Raw genomic sequence first — 18,698 nt, 5'->3', positions numbered from 1 at the left:
CGGCCATTCACCACCAGAGCCAGTACCCCTTCACGTGAGGCCGAGAGCCTGTAAACTACTCTCTGGGGCTCTGTCCCCACACAAAGTATTATGCAAACATACTAAAATATCATTTTTTAAAATTGAAGCATTTGCGAAAAAGGAAAATACCATATAGTTTTGCTCTTATGAAGTTTCCTCTCTACTGAAATGTAGCATTAAACCTGTGGCAGGCAACTGGGTTAAATATTGATTGTCTCATTGATTCCTGAGCTAACACTGGGGTCCTACAGGTTTGGGATGGTAAGACTTTCTCCTGGTCAGTATCTCCCAGGATGCAGAGAGCAGCTCAGAAACACTTGCTGCTTCTGCATGGGGGAAAGAAAACATTTAAGGTGAGGGCACTTAGTTCCTTTCCCTTTATGAGCTGCAGAATTGAACCATTGTTTTTTCTTCAGTTATAAAATCTCAGTGATATCTGCTAAATATGTGCATGATACCTGTGTGTATAGACACCCCATTATTTATGCACCACAATTCATTTAACCAATTCTCTATTTCCATGTGAATCCCAACTCCCCCAGTTTGCTGGTGGACCTCTCCAGACAGGGGTTGTTATCTGCTGCCATAAATTATCTCCTGCAAACACATGGGCCTCTTTGGTAATGCAGCCCAGATGTGAGCATTTGAAAAGCTTGATAGTGAGTGAGCAAGCATTTAAATCAGAGAGCAGGGACTTGGCGTGACCTCATTGGAAAAGCGCCCATTCCCTCAAGGGAGGGCAGTCGGAGGTGTCTCGGGCTGGTACCACCCAGCTCCACACAAAACCAAATTGTTGAAGTCTTCACTCCATTTACTCTTCTGAATACCTCTTGCTTTTTTTCCCTTTCTTTGTGGTCTTCCCTCTCCTCCCCCCCACCCCCCTTACCTTCTCCTCTTTCCAAGTCACTTTTGCTATGCCCTAGGACTATAAGTGGCCATGCAGAGGTAGCCCTAAGCCTTGTCTGCGACACTGGGCTGAGAACTCACCACATCAATGGAGAGTTCTAGTAGGAATGTGGGGGGAAACTGCTATGTTTCTGTCAAAGATGCTGCAAACACAGAGTCTAGGAAAGACTGCTGAATGCCTTTTCAGCACTTCCTGGCCTGGTTCTGGAACGTTCAGCCTTTAGAAGGCGTTTAACTGAAGGAAGCATCATGACTACAACATGTGAGTCCCTATCGTTTGGCCTGATTTGTTTTTTTTCTTTAAAGAGCCAAATATATGTAATACAATACAACAGATACAGACTCTGGCGAAGAAATAGATGTATTGATATGGAAAGATGCTCCCAGTATATTCTAGGGAAAAGAAGCAGACCGCAAAACAATATTTGCAGCATGTTGCACTTATGTCAAAATGTAGATGGATAGAATAAAAGTTAAAAATGTAACAGTAGTTAATCTCTGGGTAGAATGACTGTGGGAATGCTTTTTATTTGTTTTTGCTTGTCTATGTATTTTTTGTGCAACGAACATATTACATGAACAATTTTTTTATTCAAGTGTGGGGAGTGATAAAAGGAAGAAAAGTTAAAATGTTTGTGACTGGATAGTAGCGATGAGTTATTCTAAAGCTATCACAGAGTAGGTAATTTACAATCCAGAGAGGACAGGAAAATTCTTCTCTTTGCGGAGGAATGTGATTAAAAGCCCCAGAGAAATTACAGATTCCTCCTACTGTAGGCTCAGCAGAGGCTGTTTGAGGGCATATATGAGTCAGCCAGAGCTCTCTGCCCACCCACCACACTCCCATCTAAATGCACAATATCCCAAACCCAGGAAATGTGACTGTCGGTTGCCTTAATATCAACCGTGACTTCCTAAGAGGCCTAACTCATTCTTGAACTTCCAGGCAATTGGTTAACATCCTCCGTCTTTGAGGATCCAACATTCCTAATTCATGTGAGAGTTCCAGAAAGACATAGAACCCTTCAAAACTCATACTCAATGCCAATTCCACTTTCTTATAGGATTATATTTCTCAGTGTGCTCCTTAATCCAACATCAGACATCTTTTGTGGAATTTGTTCACTCTCCTCTGTAATCTGTCCTCAGGGTGACATCAGAAGGGCAAATGAAAGAATTAGTATTATGAAGGATGCAAAAAGCTATAAGATGCAGAAGTTAAAAGCTTGGCTTTTGGTACAGAGTTTCTCAGTAGCAGCACTTTTGACGTTTGGGGCCAGATAACTCTTGGTTAGGGAGCCATGCTGTGCTGTAAGATGTTTGCAGCATCCCTGACCTCCACCCATAAGATGCCAGGAACACCCTCCAAATCAGGACAATCAAAAAGTGTCTTTAACATTGCCAAATGCACCCCACCCACCGGATGAGAACCTGTGCATTAGCATCATTCTTGAGTTCAAATCCCAACATTTCCATGTGTTAGCTGTGTGGCTCTTGGTACCTCCTATAAAAGGGAGCTGGAGCTGGTGGTATTATAGGGGGCTATTAGAGGACTCTAAGTTATAATAATAACAATAAATGTTAACTATGTTCATGATAGGAATAACAGAGACTGTTCAGTGTGTGAAACATTCCCTAATGTGACTTATTGCCTTTGAACATGGAAGGGTTGGGCCTCCTGGCTCTAAGCCATTCACTTTGGCACTGGGTGGGGGAATCTCATCATTCACCAGGCTCAGGCCCTATCCCACTTAACTCTCCTGCCTCCTTCTCAGGGCACCTGTCTCTACTTTCTTGTGGAATAAGGGAGCACGCTGTGTTGCAGTTCTGAAGGGGAGAAGCAAGCTTGGAATTCACTGCATGACCCTGACACTTCACAGTTGTTTGGGGCAGAGGACTCCCTCCCCTTTTAGACAGGTCACAGCAAAGCCCTTTCCTCCTGGGCCTCTAGCCCTTCCCTGGAGAGCTCAGAAAGAGTGGCCTTATGGGAGAGGAGCAACAGGGCAGGTTTGGACAGGCCTACCTGGAGGGTACTCTCTGGTTCTCCTGGCTATGCCTGGAAATTCGGAAGAGTTTTCCTGACAGGGGAGCACATTACAGAAGCAAATAGTGCTTCCTTTGGGGAATTCCCCAGGACTGCACCCCTCCCAGAAGTTAAAGGGTACCGATGGGACTCCCACAGGCACTGAACAGTGGCATGGAGAAAGTGATGTGCTTGGAGAAAGTGAAATATACTTAAATTACACTGCTATCTTCAGCATACATTATAATTTCAGACTATGACGTTGCAGGGTCATTACAAGCAATAAACAGAGATCTCCCTACTCAGAATGTGAGTTAGGATCTGATCAAAATCTATTTACACAGGTGGCTGCAGTGAGTGACTAAAATAACCCACAATGAATGAATGAAACCTGAAATGAGGCATTTTAATTTAGCCCACATGGAGTGCCAGTCATAAATTCAGCACTGTTCAGAATGCGAAATAATTGAGCACCTCCTGCCAATTCACTTTCTTGGAAGATATCACTCAGACATAGCAAAGGCCCCGAGAACAAAGAAAATGTGCTCAAAAATTGGTAAGAAAAAGTCATAACTGGTCAGAAGAGCATTCATTTCACAGTATTTTCCCATTCTGTGTCAAAATGGGCACTTTTGTAGCATTTTGCTTCCTTGAAAGAAAGAGCTTACAAAAGATACCTGGAATTTCCATTCTTGTCTGTACAGTTAAAGTTTTGAAGAAGTTCCTGTAAGTTAATGCCTTTTGTTACAGTCCCATCCGTAGAGGGCTAATAATATAGTCATAATCACCACCCCTGACTGCTGAAATACATGCCAGCCACCCACTATGTTGAACACGTTTAAAACATCTCTTTGGCCGGCCCAGTGGCTCAGGCAGTTAGAGCTCCATGCTCCTAACTCCGAAGGCTGCCGGTTCAATTCCCACATGGGCCACTGGGCTCTCCAGTGGGCTCTCAACCACAAGGTTGCCGGTTCAACTCCTCGAGTCCCGCAAGGGATGGTGGGCTCTGCCCCCTGCAACTAAGATTGAACACGGCACCTTGAGCTGAGCTGCCACTGAACTCCCAGATGGCTCAGTTGGTTGGAGCGCATCCTCTCAACCACAAGATTGCCAGTCCGACTCCCGCAAGGGATGGTGGGCTGCACGCCCTGCAACTAGAAACGGCAACTGGACCTGGAGCTGAGCTGCGCCCTCCATAACTAAGACTGAAAGGACAACAACTTGACTTGGAGAAAAAAAAAAAAAGTCCTGGAAGTACACACTGTTCCCCAATAAAGTCCTATTCCCCTTCCCCAATAAAAAATCTTAAAAAACAACAACAAATATATATATATATATATATATATATATATATATATATATATATATATATATATATAATTTTTCTGATGTGTGGAGCAAGTGAGGAGAGTGAGGCACTGAGAAGCCAAGCCGCTGACCCAAGGCCCCAGGACCCATCAGTGTTGAAGCATCTCCCCAAATCCATGGTGTTGCCGTTGACCATGATGAAAATATTGGCCACCTATATGTAAGAGACTGCCAACGGACAGCGCATTCCAAGCAACCACAGCGTTCTGCTTTTTGCCATGCATGTGTTGTCATCTGGCTAACAGGCCTGCCTCCCTTCCAAGCCATCGCTGTCATGTCATTGAGGTGTGGTGTTCTATTATCACTGATGAGCAGTTAGGGGAACACCTATCCCATCAAAAAAGGGAAAAAATGCTAATGCGAAGAGCATGAAAAGTAGAGACAAACCCTCCCCAAGTAAATTCTTTTCTCAAGAAATTGTATTTGTTATGTTGTGTGAGATTTGCCTTTAAAACATACACCTAGTTAAAAAGGCTGGGTTCATTTTGAGGCTGAAAATTTAACCATGGCTTCATCATCACAAAATCTTAGTGAAATCATTCACAGTAAGCATGCAGAAAGGAAACAGTATTCTTTTGCCAAAAAAGGGCTGAAACAAAAGGTCTTTATTTTATGAGTCTGGGATAGTCCATTTCATTTCATAAAGAAGCCCTAGGTTTTGTTTTCAGTTCATGGGACATGTTGATAGGTGTGCCTGGGGAGCCATTCTCCCGGAGGACCTTCTGTACTTTTCATACACTCCATAAATATGAAGTCATCACAATGGTCCCCTTGAGTGAGAGATGGGATCGTGGATTCAGAGAGCAGGTAATTGGATGCCTAGGCAGAAAAGTAGAAGGCAACAGGGCAAGTCGCCAGAAAATAGTGGGAAACAAGATAGGGACCTGTTTACTGTAACCAGGGTAGAATCAGGGGCCTGCGCTTCAGAAACAAGGTGAACCCAGTTTCTAGTACAAAGGTATCTGTTCAGAATTGGACAGGCCACAGGTTGATTTGGTGCTCAGCCACCCAGCTCCCTAGCTCCTTGAAGACTCGCAAGATGACTGGTCTGGCTAATATGTCCTTTCCCTGGAATGCCCTTCCTACCTTTGTTACCTGGTGAACTCATGCATTCTTTAAGACTCAGCTCAATTGTCTGAGGAGACACAGTGTCCTGTGACAGACACTGAGACCTATGGGTTTCAATTTGGCAGCCGTCTCCCTCTTGATTCATAAGCTGAGCTCCTTGGGCTCCATTGTATTGTGTACATGTTGTATTTCATTGTCATTGTTACTGTAGGAGAGCATTATATCATATCATTTTGGAATATGAACTTGGAATCCTGACAGGCCCTCATTCGAATCATGGCTCCCCCACCTCCCTCCCTCCTGTATGTCTTGGGAAAGATGCTCTATATTTCAACTGTAAAATGGGTTTATAACTTGCTACCTAACAGTATCTGGTTGTACTGAAGCTTAGAGGAAATGATGCATGTAGTCCTTTGTCTTGTCCCTAGCACATAGAAGCCCTCTACTGATGTGGAATCTTTCATTGCCAGCAATAGGAAGCAATTGTGGCTGACTAACAGAACTGAAGGAAAACTGAGCCAACAAGGCCTCAAAAAGATAGAATAAGATGACAAGATTTGGAATTTACCCGGGAAACAGCTTTTTTAAATTTGAAGGAGTAGTCTCAGGATGGGAAAGTTTTCGCCGAGAATGTAATCTCCCTCCCCTATAAAAGTTCCAGGCCAGACTGGTGGACCTCAGGATCTGTTTACTCCACCAAGATTTGGTGATTCCCGGCTTCTGCAGGGATGTAGAGAGCAGAAACCAATGGACAGTTTCATCAGGGTATTGCTGGCAGAACACTGGGCTCCAGCTACCTTTGGTCTTTGGGTCATTCTCATTATGTTTCTGTTCCAGAATGAAAGAAGCTGACTGGCTGGCTTGAGTCACATGCCCACACCTTGGAGAGGGAGCTCTATTTGAGTAGAAGGACCACACTCAGTCAGCAAGCATTTTTGCATCCAGCCAGTGGCCCCTAAGGCTTTTGGCATATGTGACTCCTGCTGTAGACCACTGTAGCTTTATTTGTTTACACATAAATAAAACTTTTTAAAAAATTTTGGAGACAAAGGGAAAATTTGAATGAGGGCTGGATTTTAAATACTGAGGAATTATTATGAACTTTGTTAGTGTGAAAATTCATTGAGCCTATGCTTTTAATACAGTCCTTCTCGGCTAGAGATAGATATTGAAGTACTTAAAAGTGAGAGGAAAAGAGAATCACCAAATCTTGGTGGAGTAAACAGACCCTGAGGTCTACCAGTCTGGCCTGGAACTTTTATAGGGGAGGGAGATTACGTCCTTGGGGAAAACTTTCCCATCCTGAGACTACTCCTTCAACTTTAAAAAAGGTATTTCCCAGGTAAATTCCAAATCTTGTCACCTTATTCTTTATTTTTTTGTCCACTGGTTCTGGTTCTCCTTTTTGAAGATATGGAGAACAAGGTACTTGTGTATATGTTAACATGGGGAATATTACACTCGTCTTATTTCTCTGTCTATTTTTTAATGTGAGTGAGCTGCTTAGCTTACCACACTAACGCTGGCTCAATGAATGAGCAGAGGCAGCCAGGAGGAGGTTCTGCTTAAGAGCATTGTCTGCAGAGTCAAAGGGACCCAAATCAAGACCTAGCCCCGCCATGTAGGTGAATCTCTCAAACTCAGTTTCTGCATCTGTGAAATGGGGTAATGATAGGTATCTCCCACCCAGGGTTGTTGGGAGAATTAAATGGAACAGCACAGGGAAAGCACTTAGCACATGGCCCTACACATAGGTAAGATCTCAGGAAACATTAACTGACATACTACTGCCACTGCCCTTTCAGGCTGCCTACTAGAAATTTGCTCGTTTTCAGTTGAAAGGGATGAAAGTGCATGCAAAAGCAAAGAAAGCAGGAAACCACCACCACCACCGAATTGAACTTCAAGGTCCTCCAGGATGCAAGGAACTTAGTGGCCCAGGCCATCCCAACCCTACAGCAGCAGCCAGCCTCCTGGTCTTCTGTGTGTCTGCCATCAGAGAGACTCTCTCTGCTTCTGTCCGTCAGCTCCTGATGCTGACTCCTGTTTTTGTTTCCCTGCCTCGTGGCTTCTGCTTAGTGCCTCTCACTGCCTCCAGTTTCCCTCTTGACCTGTCTTTCTAAGACATCATACATGATTGGTCTGTCAATTCCTTATTCCACATAAGGAGCCTCTGTCGGCTGAACTTTCTTATTTCCAGCCTACCTCATAGGCTGCTTGACAGGTTACCTGGCTGCCTTTGAGTCAGGTGACTATCCTTGGTCTGTCCAGCAGTGGCCCGGTTAGGAGAAACTAAACTGATGGGAGAATACCCAGAATATCACCAAAACAAATTCTGTCTGGGTGATAGCCACACTACAAATGCTTAACCACATTACCCAAGAGAGATTCTTTTAACTACAGTATTTTCCCCACCCGGATTTCTTTTTATCCTTCAGAAGTCCTGTTTTTTCCTAGCCTTCACATATAGTTCAAATCCCATCATGTCCTTTAAGCCTTTTTAGCATAATGCAAGTTTTGCTGAGCCACAGTAGTTAGAATTTGACTTCCTGTCACGTGACAGGCACTATACTGAGCACTCCATGTGTGTCTCATTTAAATCACACTCCTAGGTAAGCATCATTATCCCCCTCTAGAGAATAAGGATCTTAGACTCAAACCTAAAGTCACTGTGCCAAGCCACATGGAATTAAATTCCAGAAAATGGATTCTTACTGACAATTGTTAAAATGTATTGAGTGTTTCACATATATTAATTTCATCCTTCCCCAAACCCTGTGAAGTTAAGTGCAGTCATTTTAGAAATGACACAAAGAAGCTAACTAACTTGCCCAAGGCCACACATGGAGGTGGTATTCTATATTCTAGGTCTTTCTGATTCCAAAGCCTATTTACCTCCAACCCCTCCTTTCCCTCTCTGCCTCAATCCTTAACTTTCTCTTCTCACAAACCTAACACTCATCAATCTTCATTAATCTCGTAAGTGAGATAACCCCTTATAAGTAAAAATATAAAGGATTTATTCTCTTTCTGGAACTTCCCTTGATGATTCAACATTTGAGGTGGAATTTTTCAAATGATTTTACCATCACAGTGATAAAATCTTTCATGGCCCTTTTCAATTGTATTTATTTATTAAATGTTTTGTCATTGTTGAAGAGTGTTGGGGGGGAGAGCAGATTCCAAGGCCTATCACGACTTTGCAGCGCCCAGGACAAGCTCCTGGCGCCACTTTAGTCATGCTTTCTCTTCACTCTCACCAGTAAGAGAGGCAGTTCTCTTCCAGGACCCACAATGGGAGCTGTTGAGGCATTACGTGTCTTCATGCATTATTCATCAAGCAGGGCTCCAACACTTCAGCAAAACTTCTGGGCATCCTCTGGCCCTTTTCCCCACCACAAAGCACTGGTCAGCTTCATTGTTTAGGGATTATGAACGCAGAAATGGTGAAGGACTCCCCTCCCTTCCCCACCAGGGGCTGTCAGAGTTCTCCTTAAGGGAGGAACCTACGACCTGTGGCCTCACAGACTGAAGAAGCAAAAGTCTAGGAAAGGGGGTGGGGAGAGCTGGGGCCCAGAATGCTTTGATTTGCATGAGAAAAGACCAAGATTAAGTACTACTGAGAGTTTGGCTTCCAGCCAAGGGAAAGCCCAGAGCCTGGAATGATGAGAGGGAAGGAGGAGGGTGTTACTGAAATTCTCCTGGTAGATGAAAAACGTTGGGCTGCCAGCAGACCTCAAGATTCAGTTGTAGAATGCTTACTCAGCCGACTTCTGCTTTCAGCCCTCAGAGCTCACCTGGGCTTTGTTTGGAAGCTGTCTGGGGTATAAGGAACTCCCAGACCCAGATGTGTGTCAAAGAATGGGCAACACAGCTAAAGCTGGGTTGGCAGTTGGATGCCATTTTGGATTTCACTTTAACTTACCTTCCAACACACACACAAAAACGAAGAGATTTTATCTACATATATGTGAACATTCATATACATATATACGTGTTGCAGATTTCTTTGAAAAGGGGTAAAAAAAAGCACAAGCATCCCCGTTTCTCAAAATTCTTCCTCTGCTTTTGGGGAAGCTAAATCATGTTGAGGGAAGGAAAGAAACCTGAAGGAACAAACTTCTGTTAACTGTTTTTCAGGTTTTACATTGAGAGCATATCATTTTTAAAGGATAAAACCACCGTGGAGCTGTTTTTCCTGAACGCAAAGTCGTGTGTGCACAAGGTAAGACGCCCGTTCGGTTCAGGGAATGACTGCAGAGGACTGGAGGTATAGAGAGAAACAGTGCTGCCTGTGTTTCCATGTTCAAATGAGAAAAAAAAAAAAAAAAAAGAAAGCCATAATGTTTTCCGCTGATATCCACCCCTCCCCATGTACCCCCCCAAATGGCAGCTCTTCTCAGATTCTGAGTGGGGAGTCACGCCCACGCAGTCGTCACTGCCTTCAAGACAGCTAAGGACTCCACCCAAACAGCTTAAAGGCCGATCAGTCAGACTGCTGTTGCAACCTCAGAAGGTCCGACCAGAAATCCTGCTTCACAGAGCACGCCCCACATTGATCACACTTCAGAACCAGGATTGTTTAGGAGCCTCTGCTCACAGCCACGTGCTTTAGAGCAATGTTTCAGTCACCTGCAGAGAAGGACCTTTTCTTTTAAATTGGTTTTTATCTGTGTCCAATTCATCGAGGACAGGTTGCTTTTGTAAAATTCAGTAAACTAGAAAAATGGTCCCGTGCGTGGCTGTTGCAGCCATGTCTAATTGCTATAAAAATTTTAAACACTCCCAGTTCTTGTCTTACCTCCTTACAAACCACCATTGCTTCAAAGGCCTCTACTCTGCCCTCCTCAAACCACACTCTCAGCTGGGGTAGGCCTCCTCATCTGGAGCGAGTTCTCCCATCTAGGTTGCGGTCTCAGCACTCAGGATCTCAGCTCCCAGGCCTGTTACCAGCCCCTTCTGCCCAAACGTAGCACCCTAAACCTGAGGCTGGCCAGGGGACAACTGGATGGTGCCTGGCCTGGAGAAACAAGGGGGCAGGCTGAGGGTTAAGGCACCTACATTTGTACTCTTCCTGTAGGCTCCCAAAATGTTAAGGGGGGGCCCACTGCACACACACAGCTTTAATTTATGTCAGACCCAGCAAGAGCAGAGTTTTGTTTGTTTGTTTTACCAACTTTATTGAGATATAATTGACTTCACATATTGAAGTATACAACCTTTGAAGTTTTGACATATATAATACTCGTAAAACAATTACTACAATCAAGATAGTAAATATACCCAGCCACTACAGATCTACTTTTTCTCACAGTTGATTAGTTTACATTTTCTAGAGTTTTATACAAATGCAGTCATACAGTAGATAGGCTTTGTGTCTTCTTTCAGTGAGCATAATTATTTTGAGATTCATCCATGCTGTATGTATCAGTAGTCCATCCCTTTTCATTGCTGAGTAGTATTCCATTGTGTGGCTGTACCTTAAATTGTTTGTCTGTTCACCTGTATTTTCTTTACCATTTTTTCCAGCTTTACTGATATATAATTAACATATAACATTGTGTAAGTTTAAGGTGTATAATGTAATGATTTGATACATTTACATATTGTGAAATGATCCATTCACCTATTGATGGACATTTTGATTGTACTTCTGTGTTTCCCTGAAAATAAGACCTAGCCGGACATTCAGCTCTAATGCATCTTTTGGAGCAAAAATTAATATAAGACCCGGTCTTATTTTACTATAAGATCGGGTATAATATAATATAATATAATATAATATAATATAATATAATAATATATAATATAATACCCAGTGTTATTTTACTATAATATAAGACCATGTATAATATAATATAATATAGTATAATATAATATAATGAAATATAATACTGGTCTTACATTAATTTTTGCTCCAAAAGACGCATTAGAGCTGATTATCTGGCTAGGTCTTATTTTCGGGGAAACACGGTAGTTTGGGAACTATTACAAATAAAACTACTATGAATATTCATGTACAAATCTTTGTAAAATATATATATATTTATATATATACATATGTACATATATATACATATATATGTATATATATATGTTTTCTTTTCTCTTGAGCAGTGGAATGGCTAGATCATATAGTAGATATATGTTTAACTTTTTAAGGTGCCAAGCTGTTTTGCAAAGTGCCTGTGCCATTTTAAATTTCCACCAGCAGTGTATGAGAATTCTAGCTCCTTCATGTATTTTTCCATACTTGCCATGGTTAGTCTTTTTCATTTTAGCCATTCTAATAGTTGTGTAGTGGTATCTCATTGTGGATTTAATTTGCATTTCCCTGATGCCATATGATATTGAGCATTTCTTATGTGCTTATTTACCATCAATATATCTTCTTTATATTTGAATCTTATGTTCAGTTTTTTGGTTTGTTTTTTTCTTGTATTGAGTTTTCAGAATGTATATATTCTGGGGACAAGTACTTTATGGGTTATATGGATTGCAAATATTTTCTTCCATTCTGTGACTTGTTTTTCATTCTCTTAATGTCTTCAAAAGACTAGAGGGCTTTTATTTTAATTAAGTCCATTTTATCAATGTGTTCTTTTATGGATTGTGCTTTTGATAGTGTGTCTCAGTAAACCTTGCCCAATCCTAGGTCACAAAGATTTTCTCCTGTGTTTTCTTCTAGAAGTTTTTAGAGTTTCAGGTTTTACATTTAGATCTATGATCCATTTTGAGTTCATTTTTATATATGGCACAAAATATGGCTTGAAGTTCATCTATGTGTGTGTGTGTATCTAATTATTCCAGCACCATTTGTTGAAAAGACTATCATTTCTCCATTGCACTGCCTTTGCACCTTTTCAAAAATCAGTTGTCCTTATATATTATATATGGGTTTGTTTCTGGACTCTATTCTGTTCCACTGATCTATTAGTCAACCTTTATGCTGATAACATACTGTTTTCATTACTGCAGCTTTATAATGCACCTTGAAATCAAAACAAACTCCAACTTTGCTCTTTTTCAAAGTTGTTTTATTTATTCCAAGATTTTTTCATTTTCATATGAATTTTAGAATCAGCTTGTCAATTCCTAACAAAAAATAAATCTGCTGAGACTTTTATTAGGATTGTGCTGAATCTGTAAACCAATGTGGGAAGAATTGACAGCTTAAGAGTACTAAATCATCAGACCTATGCACAGGTATAGGTCTCCATCTATTTAGATCATCTTTAATTTCTCTCAGCAATGATTTATAGTTTTCAGTATATAGGTCTTTTGTAAGATTTGTCCCTAAGTGTTTCATATTACTTGATATGATTATAGATTATATCTTTTTATTTCCATTTCTGAATGTTCATTACTAGTATAAAGAGGTACACTTGATTTTTATATGTTGGTCTTGAATCCTACAACCTTGCTACCGTGTTTCCCTGAAATATAATAAGACCTAGCCGGACAATTAGCATTAATGCGTCTTTTGGAGCAAAAATTAATATAAGACCTGGTCTTATTTTACTGTAATATAAGACTGGGTCTATATAATATAATATAATATAGTATAATATAGTATAATATAATATAATATAATATAAGTACTGGGTCTTATATAAATTTTTGCTCCAAAAGACTCTTTTGAGGTGATTGTCCCTCTAGGTCTTATTTTCGGGGAAACACGGTAATCTCGCTTGTTACTTCTGGTAGTTTTTTGCGGATGCTATCAGATTATCTTCATAAATGATCATATCATCTGCTAATATAGTTTTACTTCTTTCCAATCTCAATGCCTTTTTATTAGTTGCCAAATTTATAGGCATCTTTGTTCATAATATTTCCTATTATCCTTCTAACAAGTGTGGTCTGTAGTGATGTTATCTCCCTCAGTCCTGATATTAATAATTGGTGTCTTTACTCTTTTTTTCCAATCAGTCTGGCTAGAAGTTCATCATTATTGAACTTCTCAAGAACTAGCTTTTGGTTTCAATGATTTTCTCTGTTGTTTTTCTGTTTTCTATTTCATTGATTTCTGTTATGATCTTTATTGTTTTTATCTTTTATCTTTATTGTTTCCTTTCTTCTCCTTCCTTTGGGTTTAATTTACTCTTCTTATTTAGTTTCTTAAGGTAGAAGCTGAAATCACCGATTAAAGATGTTTCTTTTCTAATATAAGCATTTACTACCATAACATTTCCCCCTAAGTATTGATGTCATGGTATCCCACAAATTCTATGTTGTGTTTTTATTTTCATGTGCTTCAAAATATTTTCAAATTCTTTTTGATATATCTTCACTGGCACATTGTTATTTAGAAGACTGAAGTTTGGTTTTCAAATATTTGGGGATTTCTAGAGATATTTATGTTATTTATGTCTAATTTAATCCTGTTATGGTTAGTGAATATGCTTTATGTTAATTAAATCCTTTTGACCTTATTGAGACTTGTTTTATGGTCCAGAATAGTCTACATCCTGGCAAATGGTCTAAGTGCAGTTGGGAAGAATGTATATTCTGATGTCATTGGGTGGAATGTTCTCTAATGTTAATTAGGTCAACTTGTTTGATAATGGTGTTCAAGTCTACTATGTCCTGCTAATTGTCCACTGGTATCAACAGAGGTTATTGAAATTGCTAGCTATTATTGTGGATTTTTCTATTGCTCTTTGCAGTTCTATTTGTTGTTGGTTCATATATTTTGAAGCTGTTATTAGGACATAAACATTTAGGATTGCTGTGTCCTTTTGATTATCATTATAAAATAATCCTCTTTATCCTGCTAGTATTCTTTATTCTGAAATCAGCTTTGTTTGACATTAATATAACCACTCCAATTTTTTCTTTTGTTTTTTTAAACTTTTTTATTTATTTAAGTGTGTTTTTCCAGGACCCATCAGCTCCAAGTCAAATAGTTGTTTCAATCTAGTTGTGGAGGGTGCAGCTCACAGTGGCCCATGTGGGGATTGAACCAGCAACCTTGTTGTTAAGAGAACCGCACTCTAACCAATTGATCTAACTGGCCATCCCCCCAAGTTTCTTTTGATAAGGGTTAGCATATTATATCTCTTTTCATCCTTTTAAACTATTTGTGTGTGTATATTTAAAGTGCATGTCTTGTAGACAACATATAGTTGCTTCTTGATTTTTTAAAATCCATTTTGGCAATCTCTGTCTTTTAACTGGTTATTTACACTATTTACATTTAATGTAATTATTGATATGTTTACATTTAAGTCTGTCATCTTGCTATTTGTTTTCTATTTGTCCTATCTGTTCTTTGTTCCTTTTTTCTGGCTTCCTTGGATTCATTGAGTATTTTATGATTCCATTTTACCTCCTTTGTTGGATTATTAGCTATAACTCTTTGTTTGGTTACTTCCATGTTGCTTTAGGGTTTATAGTAGACATGTTTAAGTTATCAAGTCTACCTTCAAGCAATATTATACCATTTCACATGTAGCACAAGAACCTTACAGTAATATATTTCTATTTCTCCCCTCTCTGACTTTATGCTATTGGTGTCACACATTTTACTTTTAGAACTGTTGCACATGTACATGATATTATTTTGGGGCAAACATTTAATTATCTCTGGCTGCTTTTAAATTTTTCTATTTGTCACTGCTTTGAGCAACTTGATTATGAGGTGCCATGATATAGCTTTCTTCATGTTTCTTGTGATTGGTGTTTATTGACTTGTGTGTTTATAGTTTTCATCAAATTTGGAAATATCTCAGCTATTTTGTTCTTTTTTTTTTTTCCAGCTCCACCAATACCTCCTTTGCAAATTCCAATTACACATTTACTAGGCCATCTGAAGTTCTTCTACAGCTCAGTGATGCTATATTATTTTATTTTTAAAGGAGCAAAGATTTTTATTAAAGAAAAAGTACAGCTCTCTTCCTAGAGGGGGTACCCGAAACTGGGATGCCCACTGGCTGAGGCAAAAGGCTCTTACTTTTATACTTTCTCTTGCAGGCTTGGGGAAGGGAGTTGGCGCCTTCTGATGGATTCTGTCTATCAGATTTGCTCTGTTGCCTAGCCTAAAGGGATTTACGAGATAACCCCTTTACCCCCAGAGCAATTACATTGTTGCCCTGGAACAAATGAGTCATTTCAAAACCTGGAGTTCCAAGATATGGCTGCCTTTGTTTGTTCTACCAGGGACTTCCTTGTTTGCCTAACAGCATGCGAACTAACCTGTCTCAATTCCCCCTTTGAAGACATAACCCTAACTGCCGTTAGGGCATAAGGGCAATGACCGCTCTGGCTGCTTCATGCAGAGGAGGGGCGTAGAAGGGGCCCGCAGCTAGGGCTGGTCCAGAGGTCTATCTAAAGGTCCCCAGTAGATGAGCGAATCCAAGTGAGGTTCCATACTCAGGACCATCTGGAGCTAGGTGGTCTTTGTCTCATGGTCCCATTGTTGTAGTCGCTTGAACCATCATAGCCAGCCAGTAGGTAATCTGCAAGCTCCTGGCTGGCCTGCGCTGGAGGGAACTGAGGAGGTCTGACAGAGATAGGTCCCAGACCAACATTTCAGTTCTTGGCATGAGATGGAAGGAAGGAAAGCTCTCTTTCAATCCTGAGCAAGCCCTCAAATGATATAGGATTCTGGTGCCAAGAGATCGCGGTCTCACATACCCAAAGAATGAGAATGCGGACTCAGAAGGAGAGGTAGAGGAGCAAAGATTTTTATTAAAGTGAAAGTACAGCTCTCTTACAAGAGGGAGTACCCAAAACTGGTATGTGCCTCTTTTATTTTTATTTAGTTACTTTTTTCTGTGTTTTATTTTGGATAGTTCCTATTCCTGTCTTTAGCTTCATTCATCTTTTGCAGTCTAATCTGCCATTTATCCTATCCTGTATGTTGGTGTTTTTACCTTTAGAAGTTTGATTTGGATCTTTTTTACATCTTGCATGTGACTACTTAATTTTTGAATATATAGGCTACAGTTACAATAATTGTTTTAATATTCTTGTCTGCTTATTCTAATATCTGTGTCGGTTCTGGTTGGTTTTGACTGATTGATTTTTCTCCTCATTCTGGGTCATGTTTTCCTGCCTATTTACATGTCTGGTTATGTTTTATTGGATGCTGGACATTGTTTAATTTTATCCTTTTGGGTGCTGAATATTTTTATATTCTTATAAATATTCTTGACATTTGTTTCAGGGTATTGTTTAGTTAATTGGATGCAGTTTGATATTTCCGGTCTTACTTTTATGATTTGGTAGTCTGGCCTAGAGCTAACTATTCCCCATTACTGAGGCAAGACCTTCCTAAGTCCTCTACTTAATGATTAATGAGGTTTTTCAGTCCAGCTGGTAGGAACAGGCACCATTTCCAGCTCTGTGTGAGGACCAGGCACTCTTCCCTTTCACCCTTTCAGATAGTTCTTTCTCTAACCTTCCTATGCATGCTATGATTCATACTCTGCTGAATACTCAGGGGAAACCCTCTGCAGATCTTCATGATTCTCTCTCCATGTAGCTCTCTTTTCTCTGCCACTCTGCTCAGAAAATTCTATCCATTTTAGTCTCTCAGTTCTGCCTTCTCAATTCAGACAGCCCACCCTGCTCCATCTGTGTTTCCCCTTCATGGCCTGGAAACCTCATGGCAATAAGTGGGGACTATCATGGGGTTCACATCATTGAAGGTTAACTGTCCTCTGTTGCCTGATGGTCATTGTTTTTAAAATTCTTGTTTCATTCATTTTCTGCTTTTTTTAGTTTTTCTCAGGTGAGAAGGTAAATCAGGTTTCTGTTACCCCATCTTGGCCAGAAGCAGAAATATTCAAAGCAGAGTTTTTGGCTAATCCTATGGCGAAATTAAAATGTCCTCAGCCCCAAAGACTTTATTATAGCCTCTCTTTTGTGAGACTTGGGCTTCCTTAGAACTCCAATGGTTAACTGATAAGTAAACACTTATATAACAAATGCAGCATTTACTGAGTCAGGAAAACATTTCATAAACCACAGTTGGTCATCATCTTCTATGTGGAGAAATACAATTACCACTTGTGATATTTTTCACACTCTAGCTGGTTATGGTCCAGTGAAATATTCTTCTTGATTGGTTGTTTGCTCTGTTAATGATGTAAAGAAAGGATGTAAATTTTAACTTGTGATATTTATCTTGTGCCTCTGTTTGCTAAATTCTGCTGGTCTTGAGGAAGTAATGAAAAGCAAAGTTCTTTTAAATTCTACTACATCTTATGAATGTCAGTTCCTGGGAGCTCCTTTCTAAGTGGGACTCACCAAAGAATGTAGAACTTTTACAAAACATAATGTTGTAAGGCACTATGACCTATTACTCTTATTGGGATATATTTTTTAATTCAGTTGTAGGAATTTCGAGTTGAAGATTTTCTATCTAAGTGATATGCAGATGGCTACTAACAAACAATCCCAAGAGACATTACAAGATGTGGTAGATGTAACAAAATCAGGCAGCTATTTGTTAAAGCAGCTTTCAAATGGTTTCTTAGTCATGGCCAAAGGAGTAAATACATTTTATGAGAGCATAACCTCAGCTGTAAAACACATGTAGGGGGATTGTTTAATGGTGAAAGTCAGTCACTGGCAGTGGTAGCTGCTATTAATTCACTGCTCACTGCTAGATCTGAGAATGAATGAGGCTGCCTTCCACACTGTGAAGAGGACATTCTTCCCACCAGTGATGTTTTTAGCACCTCTAATCACCCCATACACACACTTCTTCCTCCCTGCCAGACAGCTTTCCCCAACTGCCAGTTCCTTCCGTCCACTGAGTACAGAAACCTATAGGCAGGAAGAGAAAGCTCTTATTTGCAAATACTGACAAAGCCACAATATCTTTTTACATGTTTGGTTAGTAAGAAATATGATTTGTGATGAAGCTTAATACAGTTGTTGAATCTCTGCATAGCTATGTAAATATGGATATATAGTCACAGAATTCAGCCCCATGAATATGTTATTTGAAACACTGGATGGTTCCCAGTGGTTTTGTAAATATCATGGCTCACACTGTATAGTGAATAAACCATTAACACTTAAATGTGTTGAAAGAAATATTGTGCCTCATTTCTAAGTTGTAGTATCCCAGGTATCTCTGAAAAAGAGATACAATTTTTTCACTTTTGTTTACTCTAAAACAAACTCTCACATAGGCAGTCCGGTACAAATTGGGCATTCAATGAATTTTTGTTGACTAACTCAGTAAATTAATGGATGCTGTTGATGACCAACGCTTGTTTCCCAAGAAGTCAAGACATAAGCAAAAACAGGAGAGATCCAAGATGGCGAAGTAGATAAACACTGTGCATGCTTCCTT

At 40.0% G+C, this 18,698-nt stretch overlaps 1 protein-coding gene across 8 annotated transcripts in view; it reads left to right on the top strand.

The window, feature by feature from the left end:
* The window catches only part of FRMD4B (FERM domain containing 4B), a 382,714-nt gene that overhangs the window by 264,778 nt on the left and 99,238 nt on the right, over positions 1–18,698 (top strand). For all 8 annotated transcript variants that reach the window (XM_019711733.3, XM_019711729.3, XM_019711732.3 and 5 more), the window contains one exon: positions 9,527–9,611. In XM_019711733.3, the coding sequence (XP_019567292.3) occupies positions 9,527–9,611 (85 nt within the window). The remainder of the gene's footprint in view (positions 1–9,526; positions 9,612–18,698) is intronic.

The sequence above is a fragment of the Rhinolophus sinicus genome, chromosome 5, assembly GCF_057876585.1.
Source record: "Rhinolophus sinicus isolate RSI-liver-muscle chromosome 5, RSI-T2T, whole genome shotgun sequence".
In the NCBI taxonomy this organism is placed as follows: Eukaryota; Metazoa; Chordata; class Mammalia; order Chiroptera; family Rhinolophidae; genus Rhinolophus; species Rhinolophus sinicus.
The sequence above is the reverse complement of the archived record's forward strand: the minus strand, read 5'-3'. Positions and strand labels throughout refer to the sequence as shown.